Here is a 26,347-nt window from a genome sequence, read left to right as displayed (position 1 = left end):
CCAGAAAAAAAAAATGAGAAAAGATCTTCCCTTTCATTTTCCGATCAATCATATTTCAAAATTCCACATAAATATTTTGGAACCATACAATAAGTTGGTGGTTTGCATAGCCCCAACTGATCCTTCTTCTATCCTCTCTCTAAATAATTGTCCAAGGTTATTTTTCTGGGATTTTCTTCTTTTTTTTTTTTTTTCAGGTTGCACTATTAATTTCACAGGCAATCATATTTGCCTTAGAAAAGGTAACTTTATTTATTTATTTTTTGTTGTTTATTTTTATTTTGTGAATAATTTTTGCCAATTTTTTTTATTGCTTTAATTTTTACCGTATACTCAATTTGAAATCATATATTCTTGACTTAGAATTATTTGCTATTTTCTTCATTACCCATGCTTTGATTTATTTAGAATTATTTGCCATTTCCTTTTTTACCCATGTTTTGATGTATGCCTTATATTCTCATGTTAAAGTTGTAGTCTTTTGTAATTTTTATTACTGTATAAGTTTTGCTTTGGGTGGAGTAAAATCTATACAATGATATATGTACTGTGGGTGCACTTAAAATGGCATGGAAGTAGGAGTTTCTTAATGCCTTCCTTTATGAGTGACTAATTCTGGGATAATCATACACTCTAAGGACTATGTATAACTGTATAACAACCTGTAATTAGAATTATAAAATATTATGAATATCATGGTTGAAAGCTTGATTATGTCATGAATTCCTAAATTACTCCTGTTACTTTTTAATCTTTCCGCTTTGACCATTTTTCTCTCATATCGAAATGTAAAGATTGAAAAATGAAGAAGGGAGTTGTATCTTAACTTTTTAGGGGATGAATTTTTTACTTATACTAAGCGTCTTTGTCCTTAGGGATATATATATGAAAAAAACATTTTAACTATACTAATGTTACTTATTGTAACATGGAAGCACTGGAGTTTTCACAGGAAAGTGGCTACCTCTTTTTTAGAAAATATATCTGATAATTGCTTGATGTGAGAAAATTGTAGAGCAGCTACTCTGCATTTTGGGTTCTGAATTTTGTCTGAGATGATTCAATTATACCAGGTCAATCATAACCAGTAAGATAAGGCTTTGATATGAAGTTCATTTTAGTCGAATGATTTGTGGAGATGCTGGAAACAGCATGAATCAATGTTAGATGATGAGGAATCTGTGTCATTTTTAGGATTGTCTTTAAGGATTAAACTATAGAGGACTTCCTTGTTAATTTTTGGGGTCCAGAGAGTTTGGGTGGTCTGGTTTTAAAAGAATAGCAGCAACTTATGAAGACATCCCATGTTGGTCATTCTTAATGAGTGCCTAGCAAAATGAACATCTTAATTTTTGGTTCCAAGCAAAAAGTCTTCTTTCCTAATAAACGTGATTGCTGCTATTAAAACATGGTGTTTACATGTATGCTGCTTACTTAACTTATTGTCCCATGATACTCCCGTGTGAGAGATGGATGATGTTCGATGCAGCCAAGCCTTTATTTACTAGCCACGAACTGGGTTAATAGCCCTTCCTCACAATTTTGTAAGGTCAGAACTAGGAAAAGTAAATGTATGATTCAGTAATTCTCCCTTGCGACTAATGGCTTGCTTTAGTGGAATTATCCCCGAAGTGTGGATACGTGGATTTGAATGAAGAGGTCGTTATCTTCATAACTATATGATTTAAGGTTTCTAGTGAGCAAATAGTACTAGTTTAGCGAGGTCTAGCAGGATAAACCTACAGAACTGAATAAAGTTACAGCAAACATAAAACCTTGGTATGAGATCTGCTGTGATTGACTAAGCACACAACTTACACTATAAGTAGTGCCTTTGAAGAGAAGCACTACTTCAGTCGCAAAAGGCTTCTAAAAGCAGGTGATAAAAGATAATTTTTCTTGGGAGAGTTATTTTAACAGAATACACCGTTTATAATGAGAATTGGACAATGCTCTGTATATTCCAGTTGTTTGGTGGATAGGGAGCCTTGCCATCCCCTAGACCCCCTAGCTTTGATGACTTTTTCCTCATAGCATGATCTGGCATTAAGCTGATTTCTGGATCTCATAAGGATACAGACCTAAAATTTGCACATTACTTGTTAATAATCAGAGAAATTCTGAGTGACTCTTAACTTATTCTGGGAATTACTCTGTATGATTAATCTACTCACCATAATAACACCTACATGAAGTGAGGACTTTAAGAAACAAACCTATGAACTTTTGTGAACTTTAAGAAACTATTAGTGTATGTAGTTCTAAAACACTTTTGGTCTTGGATTGGTAATTTGCAGCTTGAAGACATATATCATGGTTCAACCATGCTGATGGTGCATGCTGGGGGAGCTATTGGAAACTGCTTGAGTTACGTGGATAGTAATATATTTCACGAATTCGGCCTTCCTAAGACTGCAAATGTCATACCATTGCTCAGTCCTCTAAACTGTCCTAGTCAATCAAGTCTTTCCAATACCGAAGGTCTTCGCAAATGCTTTCTTTCCAGACAAGGGTATGGACGATTGAAAGGCTGCTCTCTCTCTCAGGACACTCTTCCCAAGAGGTGGCTGGTATGCATAGTTGATTTTAATTTAACAATCTGGTTTTGATTGTTGACATACATACATATTTATGTATGACTTGTTGCAGTGCCGGTCTTCAGATCCAACTTCATCAGATGATGAATATCGTTCATCAACAAATATTGCTGTCAGCTTATTTAGACGGTACAGAAATGTGATTGATCGTGGTGGCATTGATAATTTAAAGGTTAGGAATTCCTTTTAACTTATGTTTTTCTTCTACTTACATTGCTATACTATATTCATTTTATATTAAGATAGTTAATATTTTCTTTGAATTTCCTTTTATGCTTTTATGATATAGGAATTCATTGAAGCTGGGGTGAATGCATATGCATTAGGATGCACTGATGAAGGTTTGAGGAAAGAGCTGGCAAAGATGAAGGAATCTGGAGTTACAATAGAATCAATGGAAAATTATGGAGGAAGTACCAGTCTGAAGTCTAAAATATTATCTGAGGAAGTGAGTTGTGCGTACCATTGCACCTTGAACTGCTATATGTATCTTAAAATGAGTAGTTGATGAATTCTGTTGTGTTCTGGAGTCCTGTGATTTTGCTTTAGAATCATTTTTACTGGCTTCTGTGGTTCATATGGTGCTACATATAGACCCCTTAAACAGGTGGATGAGGTTAGTTATGGTTTAGTTAGTTGTGGTTTGGATCACTTGCAAGTCTTGGGCAGGACCCAAAGTTTTCAATTTAAGGTTGCTTCATGTCAGTTGGAGAGATTTGAAAGAACTTAAAAATCCCTTGTACAAGTGCCTATTATGTTACCATTTCTCTGCTTAAACTTGTGTACAATTAAACACTAATTCTAAAATTAGAAAATTAACTGCCTTTGGTATTCCAACATTTTAACTACCTCTCACCCATTTGGTCAATGCAAAGTGTAGTATTTTCTTTTATGGTAATTAATGTACTGACGAACGAGCCTATGAAAGTAGCTTGGTCCTATCTTTCAACTCAAACATAGAACACTTTGGGGCTTTGAGCTTCACCTCCTACTTTTTGAGCTGTTTAGCAATGATCAAGTATAGGCCCTATCATTAGGACTTTATTTGTTTCTAACTCAAAAGTTATTATTCTCTGATCTATATGTTATCCTCTGTGTGTGTTTTTGACATTTACGTGCTCAAAACTCTATTATCTGATTATAAGTGACCAGTAGCCTTGCTGGCTTGCTGCCCACCTCTTGCCTAAAAGGCGAATTTTTCTCTTGACATCTTGGTCATTTTGTATTTTTGAGCTGGGATTTGTTGACTAGTGCTCTTTTTTTGTGCTTATTTAATGCAGGTTGATGAGTGTATTCTTTGGTTGAGCATTATATTCATCACCATCTTGTGTACACCACAACCAACAGTTGTTAGATGGTCTGCTTCACCTCCAGTTTCTGAAGATGTATTACACCTGTGGAAAGGCTTTTGTGCAATCATTGCAAATGCATATTATATGAGGGGAATGGCTTGGTAAGTGATATCTTTTATCATCTATTTTAAAGATTAACTATTTATCATGTTGAGTTGTTGTGTACAATGTAGTGGGGTTCGCCCAATACATTTGCCCCTCTTCCTTAGTCCACAATCTCCACTGATCTTATTGTGTTCTGAAGAATGATTTCATATGCTGAGGAAACTTTGCCTATCGTGGCACTCTTTTCCCGGTCAATATATCCATTGAACTATTCATCTTTCTTGTGAATTTAATGTTGGTAATACCTTTTCTTTTTTCCTCTTCCCTCTTTAGTAAAACATGGAAAATGTTATGTGGTTTAAGGTCTACCTCAAAGTGAGCTCTTTTTCCTTTGTACGACGTTACTTTAAAAAAAATTTCACTGTAACATAGATCCAGGAGGCCAAGCAACATATTTGAAACTGTTAAAGTGGTTTTAAGTCTTAAATTGGTTGTCTCTGGAAGGAGGGAAGATTCTCTCCAGTTACTGTACAATCCATGTAATGGATTATATGTGAGAACTTTCAACAAAAAGTAGTTTCCCAATTTCCCTAGTAATTGGATTATCAGTTACTGAAGAGAATCCCTATCCGTCCGAAGAGGCGAAGACCTTAGCATTGCTATACATTGGCCTAAGTTAGCAAATATACGTTTGTCAAATCTGCTATGTAATCCATTTGCTATACATTGGCCTAAGTTACAAGAGAAAAACATAGTTCCAATTTTAGTAATGTTGCATACTCGTGTAGTATGCTATTTTCTCACTTTGTTCCATATATAGTGTTTACTTTTCTACCAATAGATGATTTTATACTGTGAAGTATAATTTTTTGTTATTAAGGCTCCTTTTTTGATGACTGAAAGGCTCCCTGTCAAGACTCTTCAGTTAGAGCAGATGGCAGTGGCAGGGCATGCTGAGGAACCTTCTGTTGTTGCGAGTAGAATGCGTTTGGTATTCAGTACCCTTGAGGTGAGTCTTCATATTCTCTTTTCCCCTCTCCATAGCTGCCACTTTCTTCATTGTAGAATGTGTTAATACATATTTGTTGTTTGTTTCATGACATTTTCTGTTGTGAGCTTTTTCTAGAAAGCATAGGAGTGCTTAACATGCAGAAGTTGTATGAACTATTTTTGGTGGGAGGATTTTCTATTGTAAAAGGAATGATTCATTTAAGTTCAATGTGATAGTCAACACATCAGAAACAATTTGTCATATAAAATCTCTAGAATTTGCTGATCTCATTATGCGCTTATCTTTATCTTCTTGATCTGAGAATATGATTACTCATAATATGAAAGCTTTAGAGCTAGTGGCTATGGGGTAGAAAAGGTTTAACCGTTTAAGTAAGGAGCCTGATAGTGATGAACCCCACCTTTCTCCTTCAGTTTAGAGACTTTTGAGGACTCTTTTAGGTTAAAGCTTGCTTTTCTCAATAAAAATAATGTTCAGAGAATTCTGTCTATCACGATTTTATGTTAATCCGAGAATTCTTACCCAAGTGCTGGTTAATGCAGGTGGTTAGTCCACAGTGGCCTCAGGCATAACTCTACATCAATTTTGAAGGTTGAAGATCTTTGTTATCTGTTCATAGTGGCAAAATTGCAGTTGTAAATCATATATATGTATCATGTTGCTCGATAGTGTATGCTTGAAAGAACCCTTCATCGATCTTTATTAATTATTTTTTCTTTCAATTGCTTTTTGAGTAATTCAGCACTTTATGGGGGATGAATATATCACTAGTTTTAAACAAGAGAACAAGATTCAACAATCTGCTATCTGCTGATCATAAACAAGCTAAAATCTAGACTTTTGATGGTTCCTAAAGTTGTGTTACTATAAGAGATTTTTTGTTTAGCTACTTGAGACGCTTATAAGGCGGCTCATATTGTAGCTCATCTCCATCCAATAATATTCTCTACTAGAGTTTGGGTTAGATGTGGTTTTTGTGTTGTTGAAGATACTATAGCGGACTTTTGTCTTGCTGTTGACTAAAATTAAAAGTCCCGTGGCATGCTATATATATATATATATAAAATTGTTTGCGGTTTAAGTTAGTTAAAAAAAAAAAAAATTAACTACAATAATTTGAAGAAGTATATGCATATTCTAAACTAAATTACGAAAAGTATTATGAGAAATGTCGATCTAGGATTTTATAATTCTTGAATCTTATCAATACAATACTGATATTGATGTTCTACATATGGAAGAATAATTCTTCAATTGATTTTCTTCATATTCTTGTACTTTACTATACTAACTAGTTGTGACAATTTACCTATTAATAAATCGCAAATAGAAAAATGTGATAGTATAATATTGTTACATAGATACTTAGTGCTTGTGATTTTCAACATTGCTATTAGTATCTAAACGTTTATTAGCACCTACACCCATCCCAAATCCAAATCCCATACCCATACCAAATCCCATGCCTATTCCTTGGCTGCCACCAAAATTTTTTCCACCACCATGACCCAAACCAGTATTGCCTCCACTAGTACCACCCGCCCCAAAACCCCTACCTTCTCCTTGACCATACCCTTGACCATTACCTCCACTTCCACCACCTTCACCGCCTCCTCCACCTTCGCCACCTCCTATTCCAAAACCTGCACCAAAGCCAAAACCATGACCGAATCCTCTCCCTGAGCCCAAACCGCTACCATTACCACCTCCACCTCCACCTCCCGCGCCTTCACCACCACCAAAGCTATTTACTCCACCTCCTACACCATATCCACTACCGTGGCCAAAACCTTCTCCAAAACCACCGGTTTCTCTACCAACACCCCCTCCGCCACCTCCACCACCACTACCGCCGCCTCCACTTGAGCTGCCAAACCCACCACCTGCACCTTCTCCATGTCCTTCACCATGACTTAAACCTTGTGAAAAACTACCACCACCACCACCCCCTCCAAAGCCACCACCTACACCTCCAACTCCACCACCTATACCTGCTCCTTCTCCATGCCCTTTTGCATGAACGCCTAAATCATGTGATGATGATCCTCCTCCACCTCCACCTCCGCCCCCACCACCAACTCCAGTAGAACCACCACTTGTGTGTGCAAAACCAGCACCAAAACCTTCTCCATGCCCTTCACTATGTCCACCTAAACCTTCTACTGAGCCACCTCCCTGTCCACCGCCACCTCCGCCAATTGTATTACTGCTTGTGACTCCAATACCAGCACCAAGACCTTGTCCATGTCCCTCTGCATGTCCACCTAACCCTTCTGCTGAACCTCCTCCTTCACCACCTCCCCCTGCTGCACCACTAGTCGTGACTCCAATTCCAGCACCAACACCTTCTCCATGTCCTTCCGCATGACCATCTAATCCTTCCGTTAAACCTCCTCCTCCTCCTCCACCCCCACCACCTCCTGTTGTACCAACTTTTGTAACTCCAATGCCGGCACCAATACCTTCTCCATGACCTTCAGCATGTCCACCTAACCCTTCTGTTGAACCTTCTCCTCCTCCACCACCACCTCCTCCAGCTACACCCCCACTTGTGACTCCAGCACCAAGACCTTGACCATGCCCTTCAGCATGTGCACCTAATCCTTCTACTATTGCTCCTCCACTACCTCCTCCACCTCCTCCTACATCACCTCCAACTGTACTTCCAACTCCAGCACCGGCACCACTTCCATGCCCTTCAACATGACCATCTATTCCTTCAGTTGCACCACCACCTTCTCCTCCTCCACCTCCACCAACCGTATTGCCACTTGTGTCTCCAATTCCAGCACCAGCACCTTCTCCATGACCCTCCCCATGACCATTTTTTCCTTCAGCCGAACCACCACCTTCTCCTCCTCCACCTCCACTAACAATACCGCTGGTTGTTTCTCCACCACCAGCACCTTCTCCATGACCTTCTGCATGACCTGAACCTTCTATTGAACCACTACCACTACCACTGCCCCCTCCACCACCACCACCACCACCACCACTATTAATAGTCTTTTGAACACTATAACCAACATTGCCACCTCCAAATCCAAACCCTTGCCCTAAAGCTGACCCGCTACTTACTTCCCTATTCTTACCTCCTCCTCCACCTTCGCTATCATCACCACCACCTCCTTGTCCACTACCAACTCCAAAGCTACGCCTCCCCCCGCCCCCAAATGCATTGTTAACGAAGCTTCCACAACCTCTCCACCGATATGCACAATGACCAAAGAATCCACCACCATCTTCTTCGTCACCATGAATTGTATTACTTAAAGAGGTAAGTGTTATCATGAGAAGAAGTGCAATGGAATAGAGAGCTTTGGCAGATAAAGCCATGTCTCTTAATGGGACTTATTAGTTGTGTAAGTGATAATATGATTAGATTCTCTTTGTAGTAATTATCTCCCACTTTGTTTGATAGATATGATTTTTTGCTCGAGGTTTCCGTACTTTATATACACATGTCAAGTGTCTCAAGTTCCAATAAACAAATACCATTTATTCAATCATTGATTTGATTAGATTTAAGTAGACATTCCTTTTGATATTCTTTATACAACATTGGTCAATTCTATGAGTTGCCTAGTCTAACCACTATATCACTATGAGTATAATGCTATAAAATTCTAGTAATTTCTTGTTTTATTCTTTAATTAAGTAGACATTCCTTTTAATATTCTTTATACAACATTTGATAGATATGATCGTAGTTTCTTGTTTTATTCTTTATACTTAATCTTCCTTCCGCTTCAGGGATTTTTTTAGACAAAAATACAAGAAAAATTTGATGAAAATAAGTTGAGTAGAACAAAGCTTACTTTCATAATACCATTTGAGATATATATACTCAATTTAACGAAGAATCATCGCCTAGATCTCAAACATCTCACGCGAACCATATATGGTTCACTTATTTGTAAACCCTTTCTTTGAGTTATTACTATTACTATCACTATTTGACATTTGACACCTAATATCTCCTATATATTCGATCGGAGATAATATTAAATTAATAATGTGAATTGATATAATTGGAGAAAAGTTGGAGAAAAAAATTGGCATTTTTTTTTAATAGTCATAGTCAATTATCATTGCTTATTATTTTTGTTTGTCTTATTGATCAATCTACCAACACAAGATTAATATAATATCTTGTGTACGATATAACCTACTCAGATTAATTAACAACCTCTCCTTCCTAAAGGAGAAAGATAAACTAACTAAGACACAATGATGGGTCGATCACACTGTTAATCTTTACGTACATCAGTACATGAACATAAGTATACACTCACTGTACAACGGGTACAAGGTTTAACCAAGACAACTTTTTGGCATGTGTGTTCAAAAGTCACAAACAAGTGTGTAAAGAAATAACCACATGGTTAATTGGTTATACCATTTACAAGGTACCACCGATTGTATTGTATAAAGAAAATGACCATGTAAAAATCCTTATAAGTGTTTAGACTGTTTACCAAGATCAAATACACATAAATTAATATATAATAACATACAATTAGATATATATATGAATTAAATGTATAATGTGAACTTACATTTGTTCTCAATGTCAACACTAGTACTGTCAGCAATTGTTTGTGCTACATGATGTACACACTTGATTTTTAGTCAAATGTTAAAATTTTCTTCACTAGAAAACCAACATTAATTTCTTGCCTAGCATATATTTCCACTTGATTATTTTATATGGTTTATAGCTAATAATAGTAGCATAATGCATAATCAGGTAAAGTTATTGAATTATTTATTTTAATTATAAAGGTAATATAGGTGTTTTTTTAATTAATATGCATACTATATTTTTGATGAAACAAGAAATAGTGGAGTGGGTGACCATATCTTCATGAAATTCCTTCGAAGCAAAGACCAATTGGACCATCTTAGCACCAGCTACCAATGATTTGAGCAAATGTCAAAGTCTGTATCTAAATACACCTAAAAGCTATAATTTTTTTTTTTCCGAATTATCTTACACTTTATAAATATACGAAAGTAGATTAAAAAATATATATAGGAATGTCATTTCCAATAAATTTTAGGAAAATTTAACAATTATCACCTACAATTGTTACTGTTTTAGCATGCAATTACCACCTACAGTAATTTTTTTTTGAATTTTACCACCAACTATTTTTTAAAACATCAAAACTTCCCACCTACTTGACTCTCAACTCAAATGTGACGTTATGTGGGGCCCACTAGCAACCTTTTCCCTCCCTTTCTTTCCTTTTCACTCGATTTTTTATTCTCATGTATTGTACTCCTCTCAAAATTGGAGAAAAACTTCAATCCGTGAAATAATTAACATGAATATGTAATTTAATTTGAGGTTTTCCCCGATTTTGAGAGGTGTACAATATAGGGGAATGAGAAATTGAGTGAGAAAGAAAAAAAGGGAGGGAAATAAGGTGAGAAGGTAGTTTGTGGGCCCATATGACATCACACTTCAGTTCAGAGCTAAAGTAGGTGGGAAGTTTTGATGTTTTTAAAAATAATTGGTAGTAAAATTCAAAAAAAAAATAAAATGTAGGTGGTAATTGCTAAAACAGCAACAATTGTAGGTGGTAATTGTCAAAATTTCCTAAATTTTAAAATATGAATATTATCTCATTGTTGCCAAGTAATCAAAGTTCATCTAAAAAACAAAAGTTCAAAACACCTAGAACTCTCATATTTCCAAATACTTAAGATATGTAACATTCCTTAAATAAATGCTCTTTGTTTTTCTTCAAATTGAATAAAAATTACTACTCCATATATATGTAAGTACCACAAATTTCAATTTTTCTTTATTTGATCCAAGATTACGTTTTATCAACACAGAAATAGATATATAAATCAATGATGTGTGTTGGCACGTAAAAATTAAAATGATATAAATAACATCGGAATTAACCTCATACTTGTATATTTAAGCCTTTTTTTTGTAAAATTTCTCCCACATTTGCACCCATTTTATAGGAAGCCCTCAACTTTAAAAGCTCAGCTTAGAGAATTATTTCTTTAATCAATAATCAATTTCATCTTTTAAGTTATTTAGATACCTAAATTGCTTTAAAACCGCGCATACTTAGCAATCGTTTGCATTTACATCTGCTTTTTCAAACTCGGTGATGCTTTCTCAAACTTGGTGAAATGAGGCTTTGTTCTTATTTAAGGCTCCACTGATATCTTTTTTCTTTATCTAAACTAATCAACATTTTAGACAATCGGACATACTTGATGTGTGGATTCAATTTGTAAGAAATAAGGTGTAGTAAACAGAGCCGTCTTAGTCAATATTGCTTTCATAATTATTGTGTTTAATGAGCTTTAGAGCATAATTAGGGTTAACTCATAAAATGGTGCAAACATGGATATTTTTTCTACAAAAAATAAAATCTAAAGCACTTTTAATAACTTGCATTGGCAGGCATACATATCCAAATAGTGGGTCACATTGTAATTTTGTCTTGCTTAATAGACATTGGAAGACAGCATAACTGCACAAATTGCGTATGATTTGTGTTGATAGAAATTGGAAGAGAAAGAAATTATTAATAACAAACACATTCCTTTGGTAGTAAGCCCATGTGACACCTTGTTTGAAAAACTAGCTAAATATGTTTTTTCATTATTGAATTTTTGGGTTTTTGTTTGTATTTCCTTTTTTTTTTTTTTTTTTTTTTTTGCTTTTCTACAATTTTCACTCATATTTTAATTTCTTTATACAATTTTGTCTCTATCTCACGATTATATAATACATTACTTTTATCATATTTTATATAATAGACTACATTTTTATATTTTCAAAATAATGTAGTAACAATCTTTTAATTATTTGGCATTCAATTCCCTCAAAAAAAAAATAAAATTATTTGGCATTCAAAGATAGAATTGGCTATAATATATAATTCATAATCTGATTTAACATCCCTTGGTCCTAAATATTTGTTAATTAAGTACAATCTATTTTTTTTTCCCCACAAACGTTAGTCACTTTCATGCATTAATAATTTGACTAAAAAGATAAAATTAAACGGTAATATATATATATATAATATCAGAGTTATATTCTAACTACTCCGTAATATTTGAATGACACATAAATGTGGATCAAAATAAATTGTCTAAAGCGACATACATATTGATAAGATGGAGTACAACAAATTTTATAAATTTGCACACTCTAGCTTGTCTCGAATCCATTCCTTGTTATATAGTACTTTAAATATGAAGCTAGCCAAATTAGTAATATGACAACAAAATTCAGACGAATGTAGTATTAAGGCTAAAGACCTTTATGGAGCAAAATTAGTTGCTAGATTGGGGATACTTTTTTTTTCAAAGTTTTAGCAAATTTCACTAATTTAAATCTCTTATAATTCCTAAGGCAATTGGACTAGTGGGAGTTGGTACTAGATTTGGAAGAACTTGAACTAAAGTGAACCCAATATTGTTACCTTTTAGGCATCAAAACATTATTCTAAAAATAACAACCTTTCTTTTTGTCATAATATATCAATATCAAATTTTATGTTATTGTGTTATTGACCAAGTTATAGCTGATTTGGTCTAGCTTATCGTTGCTTCCACACATGCATGCAGGTCCACTACCTTTGTGCTACCCATACCTCCAATATAATCAACCTAATGGTTATTGACTTTGAAGCTAGCTAGAAGATAAGATCAATGTTGTCAAAAAAGAGTCATTTTTTGTTGTTGTAATTACTTAATGTATGTTCTAGAAAAATCAATTTAAATTTGTGCAAGTACCAAGAATCTCAATTTTGATGTGCATTTAGTGGAATTCCTTGTCTTTATAGAAATCAAACTTATACTTGTATCATTGCATTGTATGTATGTATATATTAGTGTAATGTTATGTAATCATACAATAATTTCCAAGACATTCAAGGGGCCGGGGAAGGTTCTAGCTTAATTGGACCTAAGCTTTAATTTGTCAAATATCTCTCAAATCATTAGGGGATACTATTATATATCCATCAATTTATCGCAAAATATGCATGTGTTAATTAAAACGTTTTCGAAGGTAAACTAAAATGTCCCTTTTAGGGCATGTTCTGATTTACTGAACTGAGCTGAATTGAACTGAACTGAACTGAACTGAACTGTTTATGAGCGAAGGAAACTAGGAACTGAATTGAACTGATTGGAGCTAAATTGAATTGAAGTGAACTGAAATTGAGCTAAACAGAACAGGCCCTTAGACATTTGTTTGTGATGCATCTCAATTAATGTACTACCAAAACAACATCTAAGCTCCATTTCCTTGCAATTCATCTATTGCACTATATTGTAGTATATGTTATACCATGTTTACTCTACTGTGCTACGTACAATAAGCTAGGCAGCCTTCCGGCCGCCCTATCTCCCATATTTGATTTTCGCAAGTAGGTGCCAGCTTAATAGTCACGTGAACAACTTACATGTACTCTATTTGGCTTAATTTATCTCTCGAAATTATACTCCGTATATCAACCTATGTTCTAGCTAAACTTATACCGATACAAGTATTTCGTATTTAATTAATTTAAAGTCAATAAGTTTTAGGATGAAACCTTCTTTAGACATGTAAATGATCTAAATGCTTCTCCTTTTTTCTTGGATAGTAGTCAAATTCCATTTTCATTCTCTTAAATTTGTATTCTGACCGACCAAAAAGTTTATCTAATTTACAAAGTAATCTTTATTTTTCTCCTGTAAAGCTATGTTGTTGGAATTTAACAATAATTGATGATACAGCTTAAGATCCGCTTTACAATGAAATATAGTCTAAATAAAAATCATAATTTTGATCTGTATTAATTTCAAATTAGTAGATTTCCCCACCAAAAAATGTCGCATGCAAAGCTTTATATTTATTCTTTCAAATTGCAAATATCCCAGAAATATGGATCTCATTAACAACCAACAAATCGCCGCGGCTATTTATTAATTAATATAATTAACTAAGAATTATACCAAAAGTATGTTAAATTAAACCATATTATATGATTTATATTAGGATAATCATTAATTGTCGAGATAATTAGGAGGTAAGTAGAACATGCATACATGTTCTGCAGCTGTTTCTTCACTAATTAACATGCAAAAAGTAATATAGAGTATGCAATTTATTTCCTTAATTTTTTCTCCTTAAAGTGTTGTCCAATTTTTTATTATTAGGATAAAGAATACGATCTTAGTTCGATTTACATTATAATTGTGATAATTATTTTAATCGAAGGACTATTTTATAAAAGTCAAACATATAATAAATCTCACATGCAACCCCAACTTAATCTGTATGTATGGAGAAATATCTAGCTCTCTTGAAGCATGCATGTTATGCTAACTAATGCAAAGTATTTAACCACTTGTATAGCCCTCATATATTAGTATACCTTTTGATTTTCATTCAAGAAACTACTCCCTTTGTTTCATTTTATTTGTATACACATAAACTGATTATTCAATTTCATTTATATATATAGAGTGAGATTTTGGACGATGAGTCTTCAACGCTACATATACATGCATGAAAAATATATTAAGATGCAATCTTGTTACAATGTGATAGGATCGAATTGTTGAAGAAACAAAGAGGAATTTGAAGCACAATCAATCAATATGAATTCCAGAATTTAGAGAGAAAAATAGGGAAAATTGATTTTATTTTTGTGTAATTGAATGAATGAACAATTACAGTAGGATAAGCATATATATATGCTGTTATTACAAAGCAACGAATAAGACTAGAAACTTCTAATACAACTGTTGGGCTGGAGAGCCTTGTAACAAACTCTGCTGACTAGATCATTCTGTTATAACAGAATAAGGAGCCCTGCTAAGCTGCTTTGCTGTGACTGACTGTGATGTGTGGCTTGCTGTGAGTCACAGTGTCTTCAGTGTGTTTAACACCCCCCCTCAAACTTGGGATGGTATCCAATCATACCAAGTTTGGAAATAAGGAACTCATGATGTGCTGAGGGTAGAATCTTTGTAAATACATCAGCTAACTGATCTGTAGTAGGTAGGTAGTTCAGTTGGATCAACCCTTCCAAAACCTTGTCTCTAGTGAAATGACAATCAATCTCTATATGCTTGGTTCATTCATGTAAAACCGGGTTCTTAGCAATGTAAATGGAGCTTTGATTATCACAGTGAAGGGTGACAGGCCTGAGTTTGTCCAAACCCAATTCTTCTAGCTAATTAACAAGCCAAGTAATCTCACTAGCTGTTGAAGCTAAGGCCTTATATTCAGCCTCACTGGAAGATTTTGAAACTGTTGGTTGTTTCTTAGACTTCCAACTCAATGGAGAAGAACCCAACATCATAACATAACCAGAAATGGACTTTCTGTTGTCCAAACAAGAACCCTAATCAGAATCTGAGTAAGCTTGTAGAACAGGCTCTGTTGATCCATTGAGCAAGATCCCTTTACCAGCTGTGCAAGCAACATACCTCAGAGTATGATAAAGAGCCTGTAAGTTAGTAGAACCAGGGGACTGAAGAAACTGACTTAGATGTTGCACAATATAAGTTAAATCAGGTCTAGTATGGGTTAAGAAATTCAACTTGCCCACCATTGTTCTATAATATTCAGGTTCATCTAGCAAGTTATCATCTGCAGCTGTCAGCTTCAAATTCAAAGGCAAGGGAGTAACAACTGGCTTGAAATCACTGAAACCAGAATCCTTCAAGAGCTCTTTAGTAAACTTCTTTTGAGTCATTGAAATCCCATTATCAAGATATCCAATCTCTATACCCAAAAAATAGCTTAGCTGTCCTAAATCCTTGATTGTAACGACTTGATGCAAATGAGCTTTTAAGGACTGTATAGCATGGGCATCATTACCAATAATAATGATGTCATCAACATAAACAGCTGCAAGAACTAAGAGATCACCAATTTTCTTGATAAACAGATTGTTGTCATATTAAGACTGCTTATAACCAAGTGTCCTGAGCTCGGTTAAGAGCTTGGAAAACCACTGTCTAGATGCCTGTTTGAGACCATACAAGAATTTCTGAAGAAGAAAAACCTTACCATTAGGATTAGGAATACCAGCAGGAACTTGCATATACACAGTTTCATCTAAGTCACCATGCAAAAATGCATTGTTGACATCCAATTGAAACAAATGCCAAGACTTAGAAGCAGCCAAGGAAATTAAGCACCTAACAGTGGCCATTTTGATTACAGGAGAAAAAGTTTCCTGATAATCAATGCCATGTTTCTGATTGTACCCTTTTGCTACTAACCTTGCTTTAAACCTCTCTATAGTGCCATCAGCTTTTAACTTGATTTTGTATAACCATTTACACCCAATGACTTTCTTCCCTTTTGGTAGGTCTACTAAAATCCATGTTTGATTAGCTTGAAGTGTTGCAATATCTTTAGCCATTGCTTCTACCCAATTGGGATCTGAAGCAGCTTCAGTATAGCATGTTGGCTCAGCTATGTTATCAAGGGAACAAATGAAAGCTCTATGTTGTACTGGTAAATTCTCAAATATTACCATGTTGCACCAATGTTGTGATGCAAGAGTAGTAGGTTTAGTAACATGTTTAACATGAGAAACATAATCTTTGTGATGTTTAGGAGGGTTTCTAGGAAGATTTGATCTCCTGAGTTCAATATCTGCAGAAGAATCCACTGTATCCTGATCCAGCACAGGAACAAGACAACTTTAAAATTCAATGTTCTGGTTATTAGGTGAGGTGTTTGGGATGTTTTGGGATGTGTTTAGGATATGTTTGGGATATTTTGGGATGTGTTTGGGATATTTTGTAGGGTAGGTCGTAAAATATTTGGAATGTCATCATCATAGGAAGGTGTGATTGGTGTAGAAATAGGCAGAAGATTTTGAAATGGTAGCTGTGAGACTGATGATGAATTAGGTTCTGGAATAGTGTAAGGGAAATGTTTCTCATAGAAAGTGACATCTTTGGTAATATGAATTTTACCAGTAGTCAAGTCTAGAACCCTATATCCTTTCTGAGATGCAGGGTAACCAAGGAACACACATGGGTTAGCTCTTGCATCAAACTTAGTTCTTCCTTGTTTGATAGTAGACATGTAACATAGGCAACCAAAAACTCTAAGATGATCAATATCTGGCTTCTTGTTGAAGAATTTTTCAAAGGGAGAAACAAAACCAAGGCACTACAAGGGCATTCTGTTAATTAAGTGAGTTGCAGTCATGACACATTCACCCCAAAACCTTGCTGGCACTTTAGACTGAAAACGGAGAGCCCTTGCTGTTTCCAGGAGGTATTTATGCTTTCTTTCAACAACTCCATTTTGCTGTGGAGTTTCAGTACAGCTAGATTGATGAAAAATCCCTTCCTTAGCATAGAATTTCTTCATATCACCCTTACATAATTCTGGTGCATTATCAGTCCTTACACTCTTAATTTTAGCCCCAATTTGATTTGCAATAAACACTGCAAAATCACAAAGAACTTGGACAACATCTGATCTACTTTTTAACAGAAATATCCAAGTAAATCTTGTAAAATCATCCACTATAGTCATAAAAATATTACAACCATTATGAGTGGCCACTTTATTTGGACCCCAAACATCTAAATGTAGGAGGTCAAACACATTAGATGTCTTAATACAGCTATGAACAAAAGATAACTTATGTTGCCTAGCAAAGTGGCAAACCTGACAAGTACAAGATACCAGATATTCTTTAGTGTCTAAGTCTTGCTTTATCTTATTCAAATGAGCTATAGGCATATGACCTAATCTTAGATTCCAAAGCTTGACATTACTAATAGAATGAGAATCTAGGTAGGAATGTGATTGACTATGAACTGCAGCATAACTTGACTCTTGTATATCTTGAAAGAAGGACTTCTCCAAGCAATACAAGCCATATCTTAATCTACCAAGCAGCAGTGGCTTGGTCAGAGTAGGGCCTTGAATATAACATTCATCACAGGAGAAATAAGCCCCACAATTCATGTCTTTGCACAATTTAGGAATTGAAATCAGATTAAACTAAAATCTAGGCACATGCATCACATCCTTCAGCAAAAGTGTGTCACCAAACTTAATTGTTCCTTTATTCTGAACTGATAGTTTTCTTCCATCTGGTATAGTTATATTTCTTGTAGAATTATCTAAACTGGAATACTCATGAAAAAGGCTAAGATCATGAATCATATGATCAGTTGCACCACTATTTATAATCCATTGAGAAGTGCTGAAAGATAAAAGGCAGAAAGTACCTGCTACCAATGCAGCTATTTTAGTCTTCTCATCATCGGATTTCTTGTCTAGAAGAGCAATTAGATGATTATACTGTTCTAAAGAAATTGTTGCTGTATTTCCAGCATCAGTGTTGTTCTGAAACTCCTCTTCATCAAGATCACCATGTACTGCTGCTGCAACTCCCTTTCCTTTCCAGTTGTTCTTGAAATGAGCTGGATAACCATTAACCTTCCAGCATCTGTCAATAGAATGTCCTGAGATCTTGCAGTGATCACAAAAATAGTTGGATTGTCTCCTTTGTGACTGGTTCCATGACTGAAAACCTTGTGAGCCACCAGCTTTATTCATTCCAGCATTATTAACTCTAGTAAACCTGTTCCTCTGCTGATTGTTAGATTCATAGAACCTTCTCTTGTTTGCTGCTGTAAATGCCATCCCCTCTGCTGAATGAGAAGCAGTGTACACTTCTTCGTGTCTTTCTTCTTGCATTAACAATCTGTATGCATGAGAAATTGTAGGAAGAGGATAGATCATCAAGATATTAGCCCTGACTTGATTGAATTCTTCTCTGAGCTTCATTAAAAACTGTGTAAGCCTTTAATCTTCTTGAGCCTTCAGAATTTTCTTTGTAATTTGGCATGTACAATTAGCACAAGTACATACAGGTAAAGGATTATGTGTATCATACTCATCCCAAAGCATCTTCATCTTAGTAAAGAAAGTAGCAATGTTCTTAGAACCTTGATAAACATTAGCCAACTGTTGCTGTATAGAATAAATCTGTGCACCAGAGGTTTGACCAAACCATTCTTCCAAGTTTATCCAGATCTCTCTAGCAGTATCAAAGTAGAGAACACTACGAGCAATTGTGACATCAAGAGCTTGAATAAACCAGGAAATAAGAGTGCCATTGCATCTGTACCAAGCTTTGTGTAAAGCAGAATTAGTTGTATCTAGTTTCTCTATTGATCCATCAATGAATCCAAGCTTATTATTAGCTGATAATCCAATCATAACAGACCTTTTCAGTCATTATAACCACTGCCATTAAACTTCTCAGAAACCAGCTTATACTGTGAATCACTAGTATGTAGATAATAAGGTGAAGTAGGATCTAATGCAGGATCACTCAATGAATCAGTATGTGCAGCCATTATCAAGGATCAAATACTTGAAATCAAACAAAAATTCCAGGAAACCTCAATAATTGAAGCAAATCGGCAAAATAACAATCCTCAAACAACGATTCAACACAGTAGCAAGCTTACAGAACTCTCAGAATGAAGAAAAACTGGAAACACACAAGTTGAAATCAGAAGATCTTACTAAAATTGTAGAATCGATTGAATGCAGCAACAAAATTTGAAGAAACAAATCAGGAAACGAAATTTGCTAGCTCTGATACCATGTTACAATTTGATAGGATCGAATTGTTGAAGAAACAAAGAGGAATTTGAAGCACAATCAATCAATATGAATTCCAGAATTTAGAGAGAAAAATAGGGAAAATTGATTTTATTTCTGTGTAATTGAATGAATGAACAATTACAGTAGGATAAGCATATATATATGTTGTTATTACAAAGCAACGAATAAGACTAGAAACTTCTAATACAACTACTGGGCTGGAGAGCCTTGTAATAAACTCTGCTGACTAGATCATTTTGCTATAACAGAATAAGGAGCCCTGCTAAGCTGCTTTACTGTGACTGACTGTGATGTGTGGCTTGCTATGAGTCACAGTATCTTCAGTGTGTTTAACAAATCTTATTATACGACTCGGTGTATTATTTTTAACATGTTAACAATTTAATAATAATTTTGTAAAAAGGCTAATTAAGCAACAAAAAAAAGTTAAAAAAAAGGTGCGTAATCTACATACATTGATACATGTTTATATCGCTCATATAACACGTTAAAAAGTGACCGAGTGCACAACTTACATTAGTAGAAACATACTTATGGCTTTATTAGTTTACTTGGAAATAATGCAGATGATTTAACTGCAACAAAGACAGTAACATTAATCATAATTCAAATGACCTAGTGGGCACTATATCAACATTGGGAACATAGTTAACCCATAGGCTAATAAGCTAAATTAGAAAACACAATAATATTAGATGTACTAAAGTTAATAATTACTAGCAACATTTGCCAATAAATTTAGTTAATATAGCATGAGAATATTTAGCCTAGGGGATGATTCCACTTCCAAGCCCTCCACCACCACCGGCACCACCACCACCAAGACCACCACCTGCACCACCAACACCACCGCCAAACCCTCCTCCAGCTCCACCCCCATGCCCAAGCCCTATTCCACCTCCAAACACGCTACCAACACCCAATCCAACATGACCAAGACCTATCCCTAAACCGAGGCCTCCTCCCGTCCCGATTCCAAGTCCACCACCACCAGGTTGGAGAGGCTCACTGGGAAGGAAGGTTTTTTGCTCATCAAGTCCACCAACGAGCTTCCTAGCATCAATGGTGGTGCAAACAAGGGCACTCATGAGTACTAAAACAACAATTTTGTTAGCCATATTTTTTTTCTTACAATATAGTAATATATATGTTAACCTAAATAAATTGGATGTTATACATTGTAACTCCAAATAAGGGGATATATATAGATGTATAGGTACGTACGTATTAAATTTTTAGGGCAACTAGATGAAGCAATATTAATTGACAAATTAAAGCACCAATTTTTTATTTTTTACTTTTATTTTTATTTATTTATTTATTTTTATCCAAGTCATTTTATGCCCGTGCTACCTTTGCTCTACTAAATATGGTAAGTATATATTATGTCACATCATATATATGCTTTGAAAACTACATATAACCAATTTTTATTCAACTTTAACAGTAATTTCGCCTTTTTCATAGTAATATTTATGGTCGGAATTATTTCTTTGTACCTTTAACAAGAGTTTATATATAGTACACCGACATTAATTTTGTTAGGTTTGCCCTCAACAAAAACATCGTGAATACTACAATTATGCATTTCCATTTGTAGTAAAGGAATATATGACATAGTAAGCGGTTGGAATTTAAGAGAATCACTTGATTCCTGTTTTCTTTTTGTGGATAAATCGAAGTGCGCGTGGATGGGATAGTTTCTACTTGCTAGCTAGATGTATATTGAAGTATGTATATTGAAGTATGGGCGTCACCTAGCTCCGTTGTATCGAATCAAATCTCAGCTATATCATTGCGTTTTGTTATTCTCTCTACTCCAAAAAAGCTAACTAACTTTACTAAAAATATGGTACCATACTAGTTACTCATATATTCTTATTTGACTATTTGAGTTTAATTTAAAGACACTAATTCATTAAAGAAGATTATTTTTCTTAGAAGCTACAAACCCTTCTACGTACTTTCAACATGCATGCTTAAATAATTATTATAATGTTCTAAAATATATAATGTATCTCTTAATTAGTTAAACATGACTTTCATAAAATTAGCTAAGAAAGAGTAAGGTCTAGAGAAACATTTTGAACACCAGCTGCCATAATCCTACATGATGAGTTCCAATCTAAATTAATTTCGGTATTCAAGTTGCTAACGATAACGATAACGATAACGACAACGATAACGACGATGATGATGAAGACGTACATCCAGACTCTTCACCTTGCTTGTAGCCCTTCTGCCAAATAAATAAATAAATAAAATAAAATAAAATAAAATAAAAACTTAAATAATGAGTATTGGGCATTTATATAGGAAAAAGATCCTGCAAACTTATATTGGACTCTGTAGCCCACAACAAATGGGCCTGACTTAAGGATGTATAGACAAGTGGGCCACCTTCTATAATACTCATATATACTTTGAAAGTTATACCTTAAGTTCATACGAGTGTTGCATTTTCAACAAGTCCCTCCTCTAGCTTTATATCGTATATTATATAATAATGGTGTATGTGTAGCTATGCCGCGTTTTGTCCCTCCCTAATTTCTATTTATTGTTTTAGTTTTTAAGGGCCTAGCCCCTCGTTAATTTGCACCCAAAAAAAAAATTAGGTTATCAATAATATTATATCACTAATAGTATAATACATTGGTCTATTATTTAGCTTAACTATATCGTAAAATTAACTCTTGATAAAAATATTTTAAAAAATCTCTTGGATTTATATTTGTATGGAGTATATAGGTTACAATTGATAATGAAGACAAGATTCGATTTAAGGCTAAAATTTTTCAAATGTAAGATTCAATAATTTTACTAGTTAAGCTAGCTAGCTGATATATAGATCGAGCATATAGACATACAAAAAATTGCAACTTACGAGATTAGGGCAACTGTTGAGGATATCGTGGAAGCATAAGTAGGGATGTGAACGTTGTACCGTGTCACCTTGCTTATAAGTGGTAGCTATCTCTTGATGAGGGGATGTTACCATAGAATTGCAACTTATGGGAATATTTTCATGGGGTGAAAAATGATCATGAACAAGTATATTTTGATCAAAGGCCTTAAACATGGGTATTTTAGTTTTTCTGCGGTGAAATGGACGTGACAGAGTGAAATGAACGTTTTCTTGCATAATTGTACTCATCTTCGTATTTTCAATTATATCTGTCAAACAAAATTCAAGGTAACAAAACAAATCAAACCGAAACAAATGTTTCCAATATATAATGTAAAAGGAGATATATCATACTAAATACGAAGTATTATGTTTTTAAGGTGAAGTGAACAAGTCTTACTTTAATAATTTTGTTGAGGAAAAAAATTATTTTTAGTGAAAAGATACTTTAATTTGATGAAATTGTTTCATAATTATAGGGATTTTCTTTAAATTAATTTATTTTCATGTTATTCTATAATAAAGGAAATATTGAGGATGTATAATACGAAGCATATGTGATGGATTATATGAAAACCATTCTCTCTCTCTCTCTCTCTCTCTCTCTCTCTCTCTCTCTCTCTCTTTAATTCTTGACATAATTTAATAAACAAACTTCAATTATTCTTATAAAGAGTACATAATTTATTTATTTTAAATTTACAACCTTATGTCGCTTCTTTATCTAGCTTTACAAAGGCGACGATGTTAAAGTATTATGAAATTGGTGTTATCGATCGTTTGTCTAGAAGATATTAATCATCATATTAATAAGTAAATGTGCAAGGATATAATACGAAGTAAAAAATAAACACTACTTTAATTAAGATATCCGATCCTATTAATGTATACACAAAGTAACAGAGTTAATACAAAAAGATTTATTTGGTATAAGCTTTTTCCCTTTTTTAAGTATTTCTTAATTGTTGTACTGTTAAGTACTCCATATCCATAGTGGTTTTTTTCCCCCATAATTTGGTTTCAAATTTATATAATAAGCCCTAGATGATAAAATCATTAAATTTATAGTATATTTTGAAAATTACATAGTAGTCAATTAGCCATAAAAAGAGGAACTTTCATAGTAGTTTGAAATTAATTCGTCAATTTTTTACTAGTTTACTTGGTAATTTCTATTCTATTATTCTATGTTCAATACACGTGAAATTAAACCAAAGTCACACGAATTTGGCTCTTTTTGAGCATATATTTTTGTGCAATTTAAAGTGAATAAAATTCCACAACTTGATTATGGCTCCACTTAATTTCATGAAAATTCCAAGGCAGAAATATCGGATTCTTATTACTTTTATTACAAGAAATATTTGAACAAATCAAAAAACATTCCTCTCGTGTAAGAAAATTTGTCGTATGTATGACCTTAATAGGACTCTTTCATTAAATTTAGTAGAGACTATAGACGTATCACGTATGAATAGTCCGTTGTAACAAAATGTTTGAAAATATTTATTAAGAAAATTATATACTTGTATAATGTTATATTGACATTGCTTAATTTTTTTATTTTTTTTTTTTTTATTTTTTTTTTTTTTTTTTTTTTTTTTTTCGCTTAGTGCCTACCTACAACAATATTAATATTATACTCCGTATATTTTTGGCATAATATCTTTTTTGAAAATGAACAGATGTTACAACAATAATAATTTTGAACGTATGGCACCTATCTTCTTTGATTTTTCCTAAATTTGTAAGTTTAAGTACTATATTTTAGTTGAAGACTTTTGTTGATTTCATGTATTTTTCTTCAAAATGAAATGATAAAAGTACATACCTTTCACAATTATTAAAAAAAATACTTCATACTTCTTTGGGACATTTGCCATCATATTCGATACTCAATCTTAGGTTAAATTTTAGCGGTAGTTTAGTTTAAAAAGTAAAAGAAACTTTATTAGTCTGATCCACTCTATATTATGTGCTTAAAATATAATAAGTAGACCTAATGAGTACTATCCAATCATTATTTTAATCTCTTTAATATTTATTCTTCAATATAAGAGATAGATATCATAATATAGAAAATAATTACCTCTGATAATTTGCTCTTGCTTCATGCTTCTATACATCTGTTTTACAAGTATAGAATGTGAATAAATTAGAAATATAGGACACATTAAAACTATACAACAAGTATATAAAAAGTGGTTAATATAATTTTATTGATTATATAGAGTACCTGAAGATGACTCTTCACATGAGATAAACTTATGCCTTTCACCCCCATTATTTGCAGAATCATTTTCGGAGTAGCCCCTAATTTAATTAACCATAATCATGTTTGTCAGAAAAAGAAAATAATAACTAACTAAGAAAACTAAGGGATTTCACTGTACTCTTGATTAATGGCACATATTTCTGAGTTGTATGATCACTTTAAAGTACATTAGACTATATATATGACCTGATTATTGTGACATCTTAGAGTAAAGTTTGATTAACTAAAAGATATAATTGAAATTATTTCAGCTACACAAATTTTTATATGTAGCTGGCTATACCATGTAGCAGGGGTTATTTATATGTAACCTCTATAAGTAATCCCTGACCGACTGAGTAACCTCTATAAGTAACTGCTGATCGACTAAGTAACCCCTAAATAACTAACTCTGGCCACACAGAGAAAGCACCATTTCAGCTTACTATTTGATGTATAAGAATATATATATATACCAACTGATAAATTTTGGGAGCGAGGTATCCGTTACCTCTAAAGCAACCTACTTCGTATTATATATACGCCTGTATCATGTTCTTCTTAAGGGTGCATGGGTACTTTGATCAAGGAAAATGGTTCCTAGCTAATAACAAAATACTCTCTTTATCTCTAAATAATTTATAAGCGACTTTAATTCATCTATTAATTTTCTAAACACAACAAGTATTTATATGTATAAATTAATTGAAAAATTGTAAGATACATATTAATTATTATAATTGGAAGTACTATACTTTCAAAATGCTTTGGAAAAAAACACTTATTCATGAGCACTACACCAAAAAAAAAATTGCAAGTATATTTATACAAGAAAAAAACATACAACATAATGAACAAGAAAAGTGATTACTTATACTAGAGTTAATAAGAAATATTAATTTAAAGCTTGTAATTAAGTAAGGCTTACTATCTTCACCACCAAGTCTTTCAACAGCACGAACAAAGCAGTGATGAAGATCACCCGTCCAACGAAGTCGTGGCGCGTTCGATCTCACGTACGGTCTAACACCTCTCGATCTACCTTTCATCTCCATCATATACTAGTCTTAGTTTCTTCTTGCTGTTGAAAAGAATAAAAGAGAGATAAGAATGGAACAAAAGAGAATAAATATATTTACTACTGACTAGAAAATGAGAAGGGGAAGAAAGATAGGCTGTTTTTATGCCTTGTCTTTATACTAAAGCCTTGGCTTCTAGCTTGCGCACATAATGGTCAGTTATGTGTTTTTATTGGGTTTTTTTAATTAGTTGCACCCCTTTAATTTTTGCGCTGATAATTCATATTACTTCTACATACAAAATGTTCTAATATAATGGAGCAACTAATTTGCACAGAGCAATTAATAAAAAATTTATATATAATCATGTTAGATATAGTTTCAACTTAAACATTCAAAATATCAATTTTTATTAATTTTGATTCATTGTTGATGATAAAAGTATTTGTTGAATTTATGCACGATATAAAAGAGGTAGGTGCAACTTAATGAAGGAATTAT

The 26,347-nt window shown here is 33.7% G+C and overlaps 2 protein-coding genes and 1 long non-coding RNA gene across 4 annotated transcripts; 1 reads left to right on the top strand and 2 right to left on the bottom strand.

Annotated features, from left to right (window-relative positions):
* The first annotated feature begins 10 nt into the window (after positions 1 to 10).
* LOC145577554 (uncharacterized) lies at positions 11 to 5,728 on the top strand. Of its 2 annotated transcripts, XM_081635040.1 has the most exons (7): positions 11 to 242; positions 2,298 to 2,570; positions 2,650 to 2,769; positions 2,887 to 3,045; positions 3,878 to 4,050; positions 4,898 to 5,003; positions 5,549 to 5,728. In XM_081635040.1, exons 2-7 carry the CDS (start codon positions 2,325 to 2,327, stop codon positions 5,576 to 5,578), a joined length of 834 nt encoding a protein of 277 aa, XP_081491166.1. In that variant the 5' UTR covers positions 11 to 242; positions 2,298 to 2,324; the 3' UTR covers positions 5,579 to 5,728. The 2 variants fall into 2 exon arrangements, with proteins under 2 accessions (XP_081491166.1, XP_081491167.1); XM_081635041.1 differs by lacking the exon at positions 11 to 242 and having other exon boundaries at positions 2,349 to 2,563.
* Positions 5,729 to 18,837: 13,109 nt separating this feature from the next.
* Positions 18,838 to 19,394, bottom strand: LOC145578372 (uncharacterized). The gene is made up of 2 exons (XM_081635702.1): positions 19,280 to 19,394; positions 18,838 to 19,238 (listed from the first exon to the last, which is right to left on the bottom strand). The coding sequence occupies exons 1-2, from the start codon at positions 19,392 to 19,394 to the stop codon at positions 18,838 to 18,840; spliced, it is 516 nt and encodes a 171-aa protein (XP_081491828.1).
* Positions 19,395 to 24,662: 5,268 nt separating this feature from the next.
* Positions 24,663 to 25,847, bottom strand: LOC145579574 (uncharacterized). Its single transcript, XR_014099164.1, has 3 exons — positions 25,756 to 25,847; positions 24,810 to 24,886; positions 24,663 to 24,699 (listed from the first exon to the last, which is right to left on the bottom strand). It is a non-coding gene; the product is annotated as an uncharacterized LOC145579574 (long non-coding RNA).
* Between the last annotated feature and the right edge of the window lie 500 nt (positions 25,848 to 26,347).

The sequence above is a fragment of the Chenopodium album genome, chromosome 14, assembly GCF_948465745.1.
Source record: "Chenopodium album chromosome 14, dcCheAlbu1.1, whole genome shotgun sequence".
In the NCBI taxonomy this organism is placed as follows: domain Eukaryota; kingdom Viridiplantae; phylum Streptophyta; class Magnoliopsida; order Caryophyllales; family Amaranthaceae; genus Chenopodium; species Chenopodium album.
The sequence above is the reverse complement of the archived record's forward strand: the minus strand, read 5'-3'. Positions and strand labels throughout refer to the sequence as shown.